The sequence below is a fragment of the Bicyclus anynana genome, chromosome 2 (assembly GCF_947172395.1).
Source record: "Bicyclus anynana chromosome 2, ilBicAnyn1.1, whole genome shotgun sequence".
Taxonomy (NCBI): domain Eukaryota; kingdom Metazoa; phylum Arthropoda; class Insecta; order Lepidoptera; family Nymphalidae; genus Bicyclus; species Bicyclus anynana.
In genome coordinates this window covers 498130-516489 of record NC_069084.1, presented here as the reverse complement: position 1 = coordinate 516489, position 18360 = coordinate 498130, and the positions used below count along the sequence as shown (strand labels likewise).

The 18360-nt window shown below is 37.4% G+C and overlaps 1 protein-coding gene across 1 annotated transcript in view; it reads right to left on the bottom strand.

Moving 5' to 3' along the window:
* LOC112051993 (electron transfer flavoprotein beta subunit lysine methyltransferase) overlaps positions 1–18360 on the bottom strand; it is a 38482-nt gene that overhangs the window by 5407 nt on the left and 14715 nt on the right. The window contains exon 2 of the mRNA XM_052888035.1: positions 13582–13769. Coding sequence (XP_052743995.1) covers positions 13582–13766 — 185 coding nt within the window. The 5' untranslated portion in view covers positions 13767–13769. The remainder of the gene's footprint in view (positions 1–13581; positions 13770–18360) is intronic.

Here is an 18360-nt window from a genome sequence, read left to right as displayed (position 1 = left end):
GTGCTGTCTATAATAATATTATGCCCCCGATTACATGACAATGGCATAAAATAACCAATAAAGGTATTTCCGCATCGGAACAGTGATTGCATCAGTGGGTATTGGGTGCAGAGCGGTGGATGTACCATGTAAACATTGCCACCTGTGTAACGCCACGCGCCAAACGCCACGCGGCGCTGTCGACGTGGCGTTTACTTAGGGAGGTTAGTAATGGTCGCCATTGACGGTCAATAATTCTCACGTTTTTAAAAAGTAAACGGCTGTACCAGTACCAGTAAGTGACCAACACACGATCAATTATAGTCGTGGGTGCTACATAAAAGTGAAAATAATTGACCGTTTGTGGCTAGCGTTACTCGACCTAACTAACCATACGCAGTGGTGTGCACATCATAGATGCTATAATGTACTGCCTACCCTGAGGACCTATTAAGAGCTAAATTACCAGTACCTATTGCAGAAGGAATTTCCCATTTTGTAAACTATTTACGTATAGAGCTTACCCTAGTTAACAACCTTATGCATGCCAGTATGTTATAATGTCAGAATTCCACTTCTTGTATAACGTTCGTATAAATCAGCTTTAAACATATTGTGCGCAAAGGTTTATCTATACTAATATTTTAAAGAGATTTGAATGTTTATTTTGTTTGTACTGAGCACCGAAATTACTAAACCGATTTGAGACATTCTTTTACTGTTGCGAAGCTACACTGTTTCCGGGTGCTATAGGCTATATTTTATCCCCGTATTCCTAGGGGAACGAGAAATATGCGGGCGAATAAAATATAATGTTAATTCCAAACGTGTATACAAACTTTTGCCTTTAGAATATTAGTGTGATTATACTCGTACAAACGTTCTGTTCCCAGAATCGAACTTTCTGCAGAAAAATATACTTACTTAGCAGTAAATTTAGTTTATGCCGGTGCCGGGAGTTCCAGCAACCGATATAGCGTGGGATGAATCTAATGTGCGGAGGCGGGGGGATTCGCAGAAACGGGATTCCCTCTGCGGGGATGAGATGACTCACTGCGACGGTTGGAGCTTTAGGAATAATTTTATCTCTCATCTATTTATTACTACTTTTATTTAAATTTTTAACAATGTTAACATAAATATAAAATACAAAACACTATTAAACCCTTCCGCTGCGGGACATTTGAGTACCCAAGCAAGTGGTCAGAGTTCCAGAGTGAGGAACCTCCTCACAAAACGTGCCGTCTCGAGAATCACTGCCTTCTGTATCCGACCCTTTAATCAATAGCTTCTTAAGGTGTTGGTCAAAGCTTTTCGCTATAGGACCATTGACTGAAACAACTATCGGAACAATTATAGTTAACTCAGCAATATTTTATTATTATGTTAGTTAGTAATTTAAATTAAACTTAGATAAATTGTTCTGTGAATATAATCGCAGCCTCAGTTTTTCCTTTTTGAATAACTGTTGTTAACATAACAACCTATTACTTAGTCATTATTTGATAGACAAGGCAGGCATTTGTATAGGAAGTCTGCCTTAAACTTCCTGCGAGTTGCTCTGTTTATAGACAATGGTTTTCCACTTGCCGTCAGGTGGACTATCTGATTGGTCCGTCAATTAATATCTAGTGAACTATTATCGTGCCCACCCTTAAGACAATATTTCTGATTCAAACTAATTGTGTAGGTGAATTGATCATATTTAAAAGATAAGATGGAAAATATTCTGGATACAAATTGCAGAATCCAGAGAAAACTGGTACAATTTGGTGGAGGCCTTTACTTTACTTTGGAGGAACCTACAGAATAGTTGCAATATAATATTAACGTACCTAAGTGAAACTACTTTAATAAAACTAAAAGCACTAACTAATAAATAAGTAATAATCATCTAGTTTTTTTGATACTAACACAACTAAACTAAACTTACCTTAAACAAACTAATAAAAAGCCATTTATTTCTTACAAAAGTAGGTACACTTTTGTAAGAAATAAATGGCTTTTTATTTATTTATATGGCAAATATTCTTGAAAATAAATAAGTAAGCAGGTGTATACGAGTGAGGACTAGTTCCTACAGATTTACAGAAACCCAAGTTGAGTCATGTACGATGTACGCGTCAACAAACCTGCCGTCTCGGCACGCGCCGCGCGGCGTGGTCGGCTCGACGTGGAACTTGCTCCGTGTTTATTGTTGTTGCTGCATAATTACACGTGGCTCAGAGACGCTACGGTGATAGACATTCGCTTTTTGTAGCGTTTTCCCATTTTTTATTACGTTTACTCTTCATACGGAAAATATCGTGTAATGAAAATTCTATAAAAACCCCATTTAAAAATAGTTAATTTATAAAATAACCTTCGTGATGGAAATGTATTCGGATAAAAATAATGAAAAAACCCCATTAGATAATTCAGCTACAATAACCTCTTTTTGCTCTAATCTCGTCATTATCTTAGGATAGGGTTTTCTTCTGATTTTTTTTATTCTTTAAAACTTTTTGCTTGACTATAATCTCACATGATGGTAAGTGATGATGCAATTTAAGATAGAAGCGGGCTAACTTGTTAGGAGTAGGATGAAATTTCACACCCCTTTCGGTTTCTACATGATATCGTACAGGAACGTAAATCGCTTGCCGGTAGGATGGTAACTAGCCACGGCTGAGGTCTCCCATCAGGCAGACCTGGACCAAATCAGAAAATCTGAATCCGGAGAACGAACCCAGGACCTCTTGTAGATCCACCGCTCAAAAAACTGCGCCACGGAGGCCATCATTTGACCGAGATTTGGTCGAAGAGACATTGTTCGTGTTTAAGTACTTATTCCAAATATACTCATTCCTGTCTACACCATAATTTACTATTCTAGTACAGTACAGCTTAGACCAGAATGCAATTAATTGTCAGATAACGTAGCACGTGCTTCTGCTAGATGATAACGTTTGGTAAGAACGTGTTTGTTATCAATACTACACGTTCTGCTGATCCATACGTGTCCTTGACATTACGGTGTCCACACGATAACTTCATAATCATCATAGTTCTTTCCAGGATACCAGGTACCTGTATTGTTTTTAAGGTAGGTATGGGTACATAGCTATTCAAGACAAAACTCTTAAGCCTGCCTGCCACACCCTCAGAGTACGAAATGTTGCAAAACATTATGGAATCATTACGGGTTTAGGAGCTTGTTGTAAGGCCCCAGGTCTGAAAGGTATAGTCGCCGGTGAAATTACAAGCATATGAGGTACTCTGTCCTAGGTTGCGCCCTTGAGAGCAGGGCCTAAAATGCGTTAGCTTGGGGCTAGCTTATTACAATACAAGTAGGCAATGAATTTCCACAAAGTACAACCTTTAATGTCAGGTGAACAAAAATCTTCTACTTCAGTTTATTGAATAATTGATTGTAATCAAAGAATATGCTAAATTTGGGACCGTCCCGCAAAAGCCCCACAGATGGTCACTTTACCAAGTCACCGAACAACCAGCTGACTAGGGCGTAAGGCCGTAAGGTCGAGATGTCAAGGCCGAGGTCAGGGTCGTGCATTGTTTCATGTGATTCATGTTTTATGTGATCAATTCGTAACTAAGGTAACAAGATAAATACCTCAGCCCTGTTTTGTATAAGTACAAGTGAATTAGTCATTGTCCAACAACTTAATTTTCCGGATGTCCCGGAGCAAAAAGACGGGTGGGTACTGAAATCACTAAACACTGCAAGACACGAAGAAGTCGGTGCCGCAAGTCAATACAGCAAGTAATCAAATAAGATAATGTGTACGTGATGTCTCTGCAGTGCAAGTGTTAACTAGAGATAAGGTGATTATCTTTTTATAAAGAACTAGCGGACGCCCGCGACTTCGTCCGCGTGAAATTTAGTTTTACACAAATCCCTCGGGATCCACGGATTTTTTCCGGAATAAAAATTAGCCTACGTATTAATTGATTATGAAAATTCTAAAATTAGCCTACGTGTTAATCTAGAGTAGGTACCTTAATCTATTTCCATTCCAAATTTCAGTCAAATCCGGTAAAGGTTAAAGGAGTAAGAAATATCCAAACAAACATTCATACAAACATCCATACAAACTTTCGCGTTTATAATATTATGATTCTTTACTCAAGCTTTACTACCTACATTTTTTTTAATAATAATTATCGAACCAAGCAGATACCATCAGACCACGTGAGGGTACATGGAAAACTATTAAACTAAGCGAAAAGTCACTATAAAGGAGGTAGTCCACCCGCCAACCCGCATTAAACCAGTGTGGTGGGTCTAACCTACATCTCCTAAAAGGCGGAGGCTTTGTAGTGTAGCCTATGGCCTTCCTCAACAAACGGACCATCTAGTACAACATAACAAAAATAGATTTTCAATTCGCACCAGTTGTTCCTGAGATTAGCGCTTTCAAACAAACTCTGCAGCTTTATAATATTAAGTACAAATTGTATTAAATGACAAAAATAAAAAACTAATATCGTATTTATCATAACTCTAGATATTTTTATCTTGAAGATGAAAAACCGCTGAAGAAATTTCCAATATATATTTATGCAAGTTTTGAAGTTTGAATTTCCCAAAACTGTAAGCTGATAAAAGTTAAAAAGTGAAAGATAAAATAAAATAGGAAACAATGTGAGTGACTCATTCGCAATACATTCCTGAAGCATTGCCAGCGTGACTCTCAGCTCTTTGCTGTGCATCTCTTTCTTGTACAGCGAATTTTCGTAGTTCCGTCTCTCTTGGCGGTGATTTTTTTGTTATCCCTTTCTATATCGCAAAATGTATCACCTATCCCTTTCTAAGGCTTTTCCTGGAATATTTAATCACACCTTTCTTCTTTCCCTTGACTTAGTCACACATCTATAGTCGAGGAATAAGTTTATTTCTATGGTTCATAAATATGGTTTTCCAATATATACATATATAAAAATAATTAATTGCTGTCGAGCTTGAGAGCGGCTTGATCATTTTAAATTATTTTATTTATTTGGTTTGCTCTAATATAAAAATGGTATAAGACGAAAAAAAATCTGTACTGTTCTTGTACACTCTGTACGAAGTTTACCAAAAATAACTTTTAAAATATAAATTTTGCATAACAATAATAGTATACTTTGTTAGGCACAATTTATCTAATGGTTTAGGGAATTCCTGTCTAATTTAATTAACCGTTAAATGCCAATTAGGTGGTTATCATTACAAGGAAATTAAGAAAACAAAACACATTACCAACATAATATTAAGGTTCCGGAATTAATTAAAATATAATTAAATTATCTATACACAGTAGCCGCAAATAATTCCTATTAAATTTCATATTAAATGTTGTTGGTTTAATGTTCGGATTTTCCATATAATTAAAATTGTTTTGTAAACGCAAAGACCTTGTAAGAGAAACTTAGTGTGCCGCCGCTCCACCAACACGTATTAAAGCTTATTGAGCATTTTCTACTGCTATTAATTTGGTTAATAAGTTATGTAAATTAAAAAATAACGGCCAAGTCAGTGTCTGCTTCTGCAGTACGTCGCCACGTCGACTGAGATAATTGAGTTTTGCTTGACCGACTTATGCAACTTTCAATTTAATCCCTAGCATAGCTACGAGTATGATAGTTTTCTGTTTAATTTTATAAAATTAAATATACTAGTTCTGTAATTTTTTGACGAGTCCATAACAACCGTTTAGCTGGCAGCACAGGAGAAAAACTTGACTCTGAAACAAATTCTCACTGTCCACCTTAATGTTTATAGTGATAAGTTGTGAGATCCAAACGGGTCCTAAATCGATAAACATTATTAACATACAACAAAATACCACCATTTTCCACCATTCAGTCGCCATTTTTTAAATTTTATAATGGTTGTTATATAACAATAAAAAAAATGGTAACATAGAACGAAGATTGTACTATGAATAGGCTTGAAAAGCCCGCGAAAAGTATGACTCACTCCCAATACTACAATGGAATTTTGTACCTATATCGAAAGACATAAAGTTGACTTCCCTTTGAATCAATTCATACCCATAGTATTGTGATAACTCTCAACAATGAATGAAATACTATTTGAGATAGGTACTTATTTCAGCGGTAAATGGATCTCATTATGATAGTCATACAGAAGTTTATTCCATCTTTCAATTGTGTTACATTTTACGTCATTACATGTAACGCTATTTTAATAGTCTAATACTTTTATTTATAAAAATAAAAAGTCAATCGATGATTATAATCCATGATGATGAACATTCAATCAAGTTTGACAACACATCGATCGAAATCTATGTTTACAAAAGTTTTGTGATCGAGTTTGATGAATTAGGTAGATATAGTTCTTCTGTTCCCGGAAGACCGTTTAATTTTGGATGTAGTAGTGAGCTGATGGATGTAACAATGACGCCTTTGTGTGTTTGAGATGAATGTCAACACAATCGACACAGGTTGTACGTGTTTCAATGTCTACGTATCCGTTTGGATACATCGAAACACGTTTATCATAAAACCGTCCCTATGGAAACATCCAAATCATGCAAGGAACCTAATGATGAAGAAACCTGGTACGACTTTCAAAAGGCTCAAGAGACGAACACCACAAGATTTCATGAAATAGACACTACATTGTTATATTTTGGCAAATCACTGGATTTTGCACCTACGCTTATATGCGCTTACGCTTTAATATAAATACTTAAAATCCAGCTGAATGTCTCACGACAGATTGCAGGAATAATGAGAGAATAAAAAAGAATGTAATACTTGGAACTTGGCCTGTCGAACTAACTGCTGAGTGAGTTGACTTGGTTAGTTGTTGTTCACTAAATAATAACTGGTAAATCCACCAAATTCATAGTTACACAATCATACAGTAGGAAACTTCTGTATCAGTGGAGCGTGTACATGTAAATATTTTTTGTACCACTTTAGTACTATTTGGATACTTATATATTGGGGTTTGAGTAAGGTATGTCGTGTCCCGGGTAGCGGTTATGGGTGATAAATAATAGTAGGCTCTACTGATAAAACACTTATATTGACTATCAGTTACAACGGTTAGGTAACGACTGGCGACAAACCGCCCGTATCGACTTCGTCATAATTACGAAAATGCTTAAGTAGCATTTTCATTTACAATCTATGTGTGTGTGACCACCACATCATTCCACCCCCTTTTTTTTTTTTTTTTTACAGAAAACAATGTATAGGTAGTATAGGGGTGTTTCATTCTTAACACTATAAGCACAATGCTGACAAAACGTTTCACGAGGAGCATACACTTGTTACACTTAAACTAATGAACTCTGTAAAGCTAACAACAAAAAAAATTTAAACATATAAATGACAATGTAAATTTTGTATAAGTGTAATATTATGTAAACATTTTTGTAGAACACCTTCAAATACAATTACTTTAAGCAGAATATGGTTTTTGCTTTAACATTGCACAACTAATTTCTTAAAATTATAAACATGACGAAACAATTAACAATAATGCAACTAAGCATAACGTGCAGGTACGCGGCTGACGCGACCACTGCTCGTTGTTTTGCATTTTACACCGTTGGTATTATAAGGGACCGTACACATTGTGACTTTCTTTTTTAAAATCGGTTCCGTAGTTTTTGACGAAATAGTATTTTGGGGATTATCGTTTTCCTCCAAAATATAAGCTGGTTTCAACCGATCTATAGAAACTATAACCTGACGTGTGGGTAATTGGACCTTAAAAACTTTCTCTGTCCTGCTAATTACTCGGTACGGACCGTCGTAAGGCGCTTGGAGAGGCTTACGCACCGCGTCGTTCCTGATAAATACTTTGTCACAAGTGTGTAAATCCTGGTGAACAAAAATTTTTCTCGAGTCTTTATTGACCCTTTTAACAGGTTTTAAATCATTAATTATACTTTTTAATTTGCTTACATAACTAGAGCTATCTAAAATATTATCCTTACTTATATCATAAAATTCACCTGGCAGCCTAATACTTGTGCCGTATACCATTTCAGCACAACTAACATTAGTGTCTGCCCGTACAGCGGCTCTTAAACCTAGTAAGACGGTTGGTAGTTCTTCTACCCAACTTTTAGTTGACAGTCTAGCCATAAGTGCTGCTTTTAAAGATCTGTGCCACCGTTCTATCATCCCATTACTCTGCGGGTGATAAGCGGTAGTGCGGATCTTTTCAATACCCATAAGATTCATGAGTTGCTTGAAAAGATTACTCTCGAAACAACGACCTTGATCGGAAGTACACTTAAAAAATACTCCGAAACGCGTTATATAGTTCTCATAAAGAGCTTTGGCTACTACTTCAGCTGTGATTTCTTTAATTGGGACAGCTTCTGGCCAACGCGTACCTCTATCTATCATAGTCAAACAGTATCTATATCCCTCGGGTGATGTATTTAGAGGGCCTATTATGTCAATCATTAAGTGACTAAAACGATCTACTTTCTCGAAAGTACCTAAATCGGATACAGTATGCTTTTGAATCTTAGATCGTTGACATGGGATACAGGCCTTAGCCCATCTTCGGATATCTTTATTCATACCTACCCAAAAGTATCTATCTCTAACCATTTTGTTGGTAGCGCGAATACCCGGGTGACTTAAACTATGAATTGCATCGAAAGCGATACATCTAAAACTTTCCGGTAAGTATGGTCGGGCCTTATTAGTCGATGTTTCGCAAACAACGCAACTATCGGTGCCTGGCATCACGATGTTTTTGTATTGTATTTTTTTCTTTAGTTCGCTTAACTCTTCGTCATCATTTTGTACACGTGCGAGTTCCGTGAAATCAATGACCGTAGGACAAACAATTTCTTCCACGCGGGACAAAGTGTCAGCTACTATGTTATCTAACCCGCTCACGTGGCGTATGTCCGTAGTGAATTCGCTAATGAACATTATCTGTCTAGCTCGCCTAGGTAGCTCTTTCACGCTACCTATCTTTGAAAAAACATAAATTAGAGGTCTATGGTCAGTATACACAATAAAATTACGACCTTCTATCATATATCGAAAGTGAGCTATCGCCGAATAAATGGCTAATAACTCTCGATCATAGGTACTATATTTCCTTTGTGCTTCCGAGAACTTTTTAGAAAAATAAGCAATAGGTTTCCATACGTTACCTTCTCTTTGCTGTAGAACCGCACCCATGCATGACTCTGAAGCATCCGTCATAAGCGCCAAAGGTTTGTCTATCGCAGGATACGTTAACGTCGCGGCGTCACTTAGGCTCTGTTTACACTGCTCAAACTGAGCGTTTGCTGAATCAGTCCAAGCGATTTTTGACTTATCTTTTTTTTTTGTATTCGTTAAATAGCGATCCAACTCAGACTGCTTTTCAGCGGCACCTGGTATGTGTGATCTATAGAAATTTAACATACCTAAAAATCTCCGGAGTTGGTCCACAGTAGCTGGCCTCGGAAACTCGATGATGGCTTTCACCTTCTCGTCGAGTGGACGAATCCCTTCCGTTGTTACTTCATGGCCTAAAAACTCCAATTTTGTCTGTTCGAAACAACACTTTGATATATTCAGAGTAATACCGAACTTCTCTAAGCGACTAAATACTTCCTCTAAATGTTTTCTATGCTCGTCGACGCTGTTACTTGCAATTATTATATCATCTATATACACGAATAAAAAATCTAAGTCTGGGAGTACGCTATGACACATAAAACGCTGAAAACTTTGGCCAGCATTTCGAAGGCCAAAAGGAAGTCTGATGAACTCGAAAGCCCCGAAAGGGGTTGACACAGACGTCTTTTCAATGTCCATCTCGTTAACTGGTATGCAATTGTAAGCTCTGTTTATATCTAACCGTGAAAAAATTTTCTTACCAGCGAGTAAGTACGTGAAATCGCGTAACCTGGGTATAGGGTAACTATCGGGCTTAGTAATAGCATTTAAGCGCCTATAGTCACCACATGGCCTTATCTGCCCATTTTTTTTAAGCACTATATGCAGAGGGCTTGCCCACGCGCTTTTACTGGGTCTGCATATTCCCATTTCACACATTAACCGAAATTCCTCTTTAGCCTTAGCGTATCGGTCTGGCGGTAACGGTCTTGCTCGACATTGAACAGGCGGACCGTTCGTCTCGATGTGATGACAAACGCTATGCTTAGGAACTTCCTTAAAAGATACCGGTTTAGTTAAATCTGGATATTTAGCTAACAAACTATAATGTGGGTGTTGATTATGAATTGTAGTTATTGAACTTTCCATGCACTGTGACATACTAGCAATAACATTAAAATTTGTTACCTGATCCACTAGTTTCCGTTTACTAAAATCTACCACTAACTTATACTTAGTTAAAAAATCGGCTCCTATTATAGGCTGTCTAACGTCAGCAACTATAAATGTCCACCGAAATGCTCTCCTTAACTTTAAATTTAATACTAAACTATGCAACCCAAATGTCTTAATAGGTGTACCGTTCGCGGCATACAGTCTATAGTCCTCGCACGCTCTATTTTTCTCGCGCACTGCCCACCGGGGTAACACTGACACATTAGCACCACTATCTATTAAAAACCGTAATTTACTGTTTTCGTCAGTTATACACAAGCGGTAATTTATCAACGGGTCACAGCCTCCCGCCGCAGACAGGACCGAAGCTAGTTTTCCGCACTGCCAGTAGGCTGGTTCGATATCTTCCACGTACACGGTTGAACACATTTGTGTGCTCGGGCTCTAAACTTATAGTGGTAGTAGCAAAGCCAGTCTGGATCGGCCGGTGTCCTCTTCCTGCTACCGCTAGTGTTGCGCGTACGTGGCGCGCCGTGTGACCGTGATCGGCTTCTCCCACCGCTACGCTGGGAATTTTCAATTTTTCTTAGTCGTTCGCCTAGCTTGTGGATCTCCGCTATGACATCTGGAGAATCACTCCTTGCACTCCGTACTGCGGCCACCCCCTGTATAGGCATTGCATTTTCTGTCACCTTGTCTGCCATTCTGGCCAAAGCGTTAATATCGCTTAAACCTGATGCCGTGAGTATTCCTCTCACCCATCCCGGCAAATGGTTTTGCCAAAGGATGGTAAGGGTTTCATCTGTAACTTTGCCACTTGCCAGCTCTTGCATTTTCCTCAGCAACTGCGATGGCTTCTGGTCGCCAAGCTCCATTTCAGATATCAATTTTTGTACCTTTCTATTTTCTGACTCCTCATAAATGTCAAGTAATCTTGTTTTTAATGTATCATATTTACCATTTTCCGGCTGTTTGACTAATATGTCTGTCACTTGTTGTATAACGTCTTTTCCTAATTTCGATATGACAAACTGAAATTTTGCCTCGTCAGACATCTTCTGCGGGTGTAGCACTGCCTCCGCCTGTATGAACCAGTGTCGCGGCAAATCCGTCCAAAATTCAGGAATTCTCGCCGATACAGACACGCCGGAAACTGACACCTCTGGTTGAGCCATTTTAAATTCCAATGTGTGAGTCGTTACGTGTTGCTACCCGTGCAAAATAACCGCTAATAAAACCGAGTCGGGTCACCACTTTTGTACCACTTTAGTACTATTTGGATACTTATATATTGGGGTTTGAGTAAGGTATGTCGTGTCCCGGGTAGCGGTTATGGGTGATAAATAATAGTAGGCTCTACTGATAAAACACTTATATTGACTATCAGTTACAACGGTTAGGTAACGACTGGCGACAAACCGCCCGTATCGACTTCGTCATAATTACGAAAATGCTTAAGTAGCATTTTCATTTACAATCTATGTGTGTGTGACCACCACATATTCATTTAAATACAGACGTCAATTATTATTTACCTACTGTACTGATTTTCCATTACATGGAATTTTACCATGTGTATATTCTTTACATATGAGTATCAATAAATTACTTTGAAATAACTATAACCAATTTTCATTTGTCTCTATGCGTTTTGTATCTACTGGTAGCTTTTGATAAAAAATATAATATTTAATCTATGACTAATTGCAAGGATTTCCAAGAAAATCTTACTGAATTATGATTTTAATTTAACTTCATTATATTTATTACAATGAAATAAAGTAGTTTGTTTATCTATACTACTATTATAAAGCTGAAGAGTATGTTGGTTTGTTTGATTGAACGCGCTAATCTCAGGAACTACTCGTACGATTTGAAAAATTCTTTCAGTGTTAGATAGCCCATTTATCGAGGAAGGCTATACATTTTCCCCATATTCCTACGGAAACGGGAACCACGCGGGTGAAACCGCGAGGCGTCAGCTAGTAAATAATAATCCTACGTAGTTTTTTATTTAATTGAATACTATGCGGACAAGGGCGTTCGGTGATTAATGATTTAAATAAAAAATGTAAACAGCAAAATCCCCAGCGACAACTGATAAGAACATTGCGTATTGGTAAGTTTGTACGTTTAATTTGATAACAACATAGTAAAACGATACCAGTGGCAGAAACCTGTCGCGCTGTTGCCATTCGGAAAATCTCGCTACGAGTAACTATAAATTATGTATTCCGCGCGCGAGCCGGGGATTTCTAAGCGTTTTCCTGTACTATTGGGCCTGCTGATTAGTAATACGATACAGCCAAGTTTTAATGTGAAGGTTTTGTGTACAAAAATGATGATCATATTTTGTATTTTGCTTTTAAAGTTTATTAGGGTACGTCGTTCGCCTTGAGAAAATCGCGACAGCAAAATCGAACAAAAAGTTATAGGTATTCTGTGTTTATTATAAAAATGTAATAAACTCAGAATAACTAACGATAGATTAAATAAGTACAATAAATTATATTTCTACTAAAGTAATAAAGCTTTTCTCTAAAGCTTCAAGTCAGATTTAAGAATAATTATTTTCTGAATTTTAACAGATCACAAATTACTGAGGAATTCATTCTTACGACTGGTCTCTCAATAGTTACCTACTCTTAAAGCAATATACAACGTATTTGAATGATTACCTATAGCATTCTGCTTACAACTTAGATTTACTTTTTTTTTAAATACAGTTTTTAATTTTTAAGTAAGGTAAGTACTTAATTAGTTTTAATTTATAACATATTTTGTTCTTCTTCAATAAGCTTTTTTTATAGTATAATAAAGCTTTATTTTAAGTACTATTTTCAACCTCACTGGCAATAATAATTCGAAAAGATACATTTAAATATTCAGATTCACATTTTTAATGCATCGCCCTGCCCTGAACTTGGCTGATATACTGCCGTGCCGATTCTGTAGTTAATAGACAAGTGCGTACGAGTGCATTACGATAATCGAATACTTACGTTGAACACAGGTGTGTGTAAGGCGGGCCGCGGGAAAAAACTCCGCGCATGGAAACCAAGTTCTGCAGTTTCTTGTTAACATTGTGACGTCAGAGTCACACACACGAGAGACGGGGACCGTGTGACGAGAGAGGTCACAGTTGTTACCGGTGACTTGGAGATTGTAACAAATTGCGTTTATTTATGTATAGTACAATCTATACTGTTTTACATGGAGAGTGAAAGGATATGTCAATTTGTAAAGTAAAGTAATTATATAATTATTATCAGATAAGGTAATAAATGCATGGTGTATTTCTTAGTGACAAAGATGCTGGCTCCTCACCTGGCAGTGGCCTGTCCCCCCGGCCAGTAGAACCCCCAGTAGGGGTCAGCGAAGGGCGAGTCCTCAGCGCGCGCGGCCCACAGCGCGCAGGCGGGCGTCACCAGCCGCAGCAGCAGCTCGGGCGTGAGGTGGCGGCGGCTGGGAGCTGTGTGCCGCAGGAAATGGCTCGTGAACTGATGCAGCATCGTCTGGAGATTGACAAATACTCTGAAGTATGTGGAGTAGCAAATATCAGCAAATATTGGCTTGGCTTTCGACCGCAGGTTCAGAATATTATTGAAGAGTAAACAGTTAGTCAATTTTGCTATTCTTCGCGAAAACTACACAAATCTAAGCACTAACGTAACTCAACAAAACTTCGTCACTTACCTACCCAGCGCCGGCCCGAAATAAATTTAAGAATGGAGCGAGATTCGATTATGGCGCCTCTCCTGTTTGCTCCAGGCTCCTAATAATAATTTATATGTGCCAATTGTGAGTCCAAAGTAAGTATGATGGAATGCGAAGATCTCGACCATACTCTGCAGTGACCAATTGAAATAAAAGAAATTTCTTTTATTATTCTTTATCATTTAGGCGCCCTCTAGGATTTGGCGCCTGGAGCGACCGCTCCGTTCGCTGTATGGACGGGCCGGCCCTGTACCTACCTACATACACGCACTGTGAAACTGTAGCATCTTCAGGAATTGAAACAATGTTTAATTTATTGCTTATCAAATCGAAAAGTCCCATTTTCGTATCTAAATAAAAAAATGTAAGAGGGAATTTTTGCTATCTACGAGTAGTTCATTGAGAAAGGAAGTATGCTAACATACAATGAATTCAGGAATTTGAAGCTAGTCTTCTTTTATTGGCTTTGTTTATTATTATCGTTCAATTCAAAGCGTAGCTAAAGTGCTTTATGTTTTATATAGTTAAAACTATAAAATCTAAGCCAAAACATTCCTCTAATGAGATAAATCTTATTTCCAACCACAAGGGTGTTAGAGTTTATTACACATTATAGTTTATTTTCATATTTATAGTTTCTTTGTTAGAATCGACATTTCCAAACCAATATGGACACGTCTATATTTCAATGTTAATATATTTGTTTTATTGACCATTAAACTTATTAAAGACATAGAAGTATTACATCAATTCATAACACACTGAAGGTTAGTATTGTTAATTTTATATTAATAGCTTCTTTACATAATAAACATTTTTTAACAAATATGGATACTTCTATATTTCAATGCAAATAGATTTATTTTAGTTTTAATTTACTGTTACAGATATATAACGTTTTCCGTGACGCATGTCCACGTCACATGCTGTCCGAGAAGGCCTTCTGCGTAGTATTACCATATTACACACGTCTTGCTCTCATGATAAAAGGAAAACGTATCCTTGTGTGTGTTGATTTAATTATAAATTATAATATATCGCATAATCTGCAGCCAATTATAATGTGTTACTTAAATTGCATTCAGTTATATTTGCAAAGTTCTTTAAAGTAACAAAAATATATAATTTGTTATTGTTACTTATTTATACTATAAATCATAATTGATATTATAAGAAAGTAAGTCTATGTGTTTGTCTGTTACCTATTCTTGCCAGACCAAACGTCTGAAGTAAAACTTCGTTAACTCTCCCTCTCAACGTCCGTTCGCCTCGCGCGATTACACTTTTCGTAACGAATTCAAGCCAATCTACTCCCCAAGTCAAGAGTGCATAAAGAACTTTAAAAACTTGATTCTTTTGACGGTAAACTTGTGATGTTTAGGAGTAGGTAATTTTTACATTAAATGAATACATTTTTTGACCTTTGTTAGTGTTATAAAATTGTTATTCCACGCCAAATGCGAAATTAAGAGGAAAAAAATAGTGACTCTTGATAACAGCAGAATTTGGTGGAAATGTAATACCCAACCGAATATATTTTGTAATTAAATATTTGCTATAAAAGTTTTCCTCATACGAACAGTTTTCTGTTTCACTTAACTATTGACGTTTTAACCGTAATTTTTAATGATATTTTCTCGCTTCATCATTATCAACCCATATTTGGCTCACTGCTGAGCTTGAGTCTCCTTCTAAGAATGAGAGAGGTAATGCAAACTTCACACACGCAGAGAATTAAGAAAATTCTCTAATATGCAGGTTTCCTCACAATGGTGTCCTTCACCGTTTGAGACACGTGATATTTAATTTCTTAAAATGCACACAACTGAAAAGTTGGAGGTGCATGCCCCGGACCTGATCCGAACCTACGTCCTCCGGGATCGGAGGCAGAGGTCATATCCACTGGGCTATCACGGCTCTCGCTCAAGGCGTTGTGAGTGGTTGTGACATCCTCGTTGATTCTTAATCACGGATCTGATTTACGTTACACGCGGTTACGTAAGATATAAGTTTCATTAACATCGAAGAAATATATAGTGGGGAGAATTTCATGGCTGAGTATTCTCCATAATATTCTCAAGTAAGTATATCAATCCGCGTATATCAATTTGAGTTAGAGATTGTGATGCTGATTAGAAACAAGTCTGGAAAGAATAAAGTTTTTCTTCAAAATTAGAAATAGCAGATTGTTATACAATAAATAAACATTTTATTATTTACTAGCGGACGCCCGCGACTTCGTAAGCCCTTAGACCTTTCTAATCTTACAGTAATATCGCTGTAAAAATGGAGTAACTCCTCCCGTTTTCTGCTCATGCTCCTATTGATCGTAGCGTGATGAAAAGTATACTATAACCTGCCTAGGAGAATAATTGTACCGAGTTTCGTTAAAATCCGTTGAGTAGTTATTGTTTCTATAACGAACATACAAACAAACAGACAAACATTTTATTGATTGCATTTTTGGCATCAATATCGATCACTAATCATCCGCTGATAATTATTTTGGAAATATATTTCATGTACAGAATTAAGCTCTCTACAGATTTATTATAAGTATAGATAATGGAACTAAAAGATAATATTCCGGTAGTATGCGTAGAAAGCATTGCATTGCGGTTGCAAAGGAATAAAAAAATCAAATCCTTTTGTCATCTACGATTCGCTACTTTCCTGAGCAAGAGGAATGAAAACACTACAGAATTAATTACGCATTGTACCCAATTATTGCGTAGTAACGAGTGACTGATGTGTGTGATTCGCACCTTCCTTTGTGCTGTTGTTTGCCAATCGAATTGAATGAAACGAAAACTGCGTATCACCAAACTGTTATCGTGTGACGTCACGGGGCGTCAATTCATGGCGTCGTGCCGCCGACTGATAGTGTATCGAATGTCACAACAACGATAATCTGCTAACTTCTACGTATTGATTGAAATAGAGTAAATGATAACATAATAATACGATATGTCAATGTTTAGACGAAGTTATGAAATGACACAAGTCGTAAGAGTCTTGTTGATATCTTTTTGGTTATTTTAGTTTTATAGTAAGTAATTGTTACCTATATCACAGAAACATTATCACGTAAATTAAAGTTGATTCGAATGAATATTGCTTGCACTGTAAAAAAATGTAAGCTGTAATAATGAAAAGCCTTTATCTAACTAACTTTATCATAGCTTAAGTTCTGCGTGAATACTTACTTGTTCTAAGTTCGCTACAAATTGTAACGCTTTGTTACTCAAGGATCTATCACGAGAAGAATATACTCGTAGTATAAGTCCACGTATGCTGAACACGGATGGGGTGTAAAGTGACAAATCAAAGAAAGCACGATAAGCAAAGCATCATCATTATCAGCCTATTTTAGAGCCAGGCTGCCCTTCTTTTAGGAAAAGGGATTTGGAGCTTAGACCACCACCACCACCACCACGCTGTTAGAGGTTTGTAATTTTCATTAACGAGCACTATCAGATAGTGTCCAGGACCGGCGGCTTAATATGCTCTCCGAAGCATAGATATGTCCCAACTTCCTAACTCCAGGCTGAGAATTTTAACTGGTTTACTCTGTATCTCATTTAGGACGAACCAGGATCAAACCCAAGACCTCGTGATCCGAAAGTACTAGATCATCGAGGCAGTTCAAAGTCAAAGCATACCGATAGGTATAGATGTGATGTATGTTAGTATGTATGTAATCAAGTGCGTATATGAGTCCAGATGGTCTGCGGCGACGTCGGCGCGTGGCACAGGGGGCGGCCAGCGCTCGGCGGCAGCTTATCACTGACAGTGCCATGCACGGTGCACCACGACGAGCAGCACCAACAGTACTGTCTTATCTGTTCCAAGTATTGGTGACATCTATTGATGGACAGGGTTCTGTTTGAACAAACATTGACAGAATTTTCACGACATTCTTCTATCACACTTGACACTTATAAAGTGGGTTTGATGCAAAAAAATGAAGTGATTTGTCTGAAGTTTCGAAATTTCCTCCCATGGCTTACTTTTTATCCCAGAAAAAATCTTGGTGCCCGTGGGATTTAAAATTAAATTGTGTGTTGGTCACACTTATTTTTCACGGGTGGCTAACACCGTGGGGCTAATTTCTTACATTGTGTCATAGCAAGTTTTTGGCAGACTACTTCAATAATTATAAATTGGCGGAGCAAGTAAAAGACATGTTCCTTGCATGCCTAGCGAAGCTCAGTTTTATATGATTTGGTTTTCCATTGACCTTTAGATGAACCATCTGCTTTGTCCATCAATAATTACAATAAACAAATCAAATAAGTTTCTTTGACAACCTGTATTTCACAGCGTATTTTACACTTCAGCGAAACGGTTGGTTGCTATAGTATTTTTTTCCTTACATGGCAAAAAAGG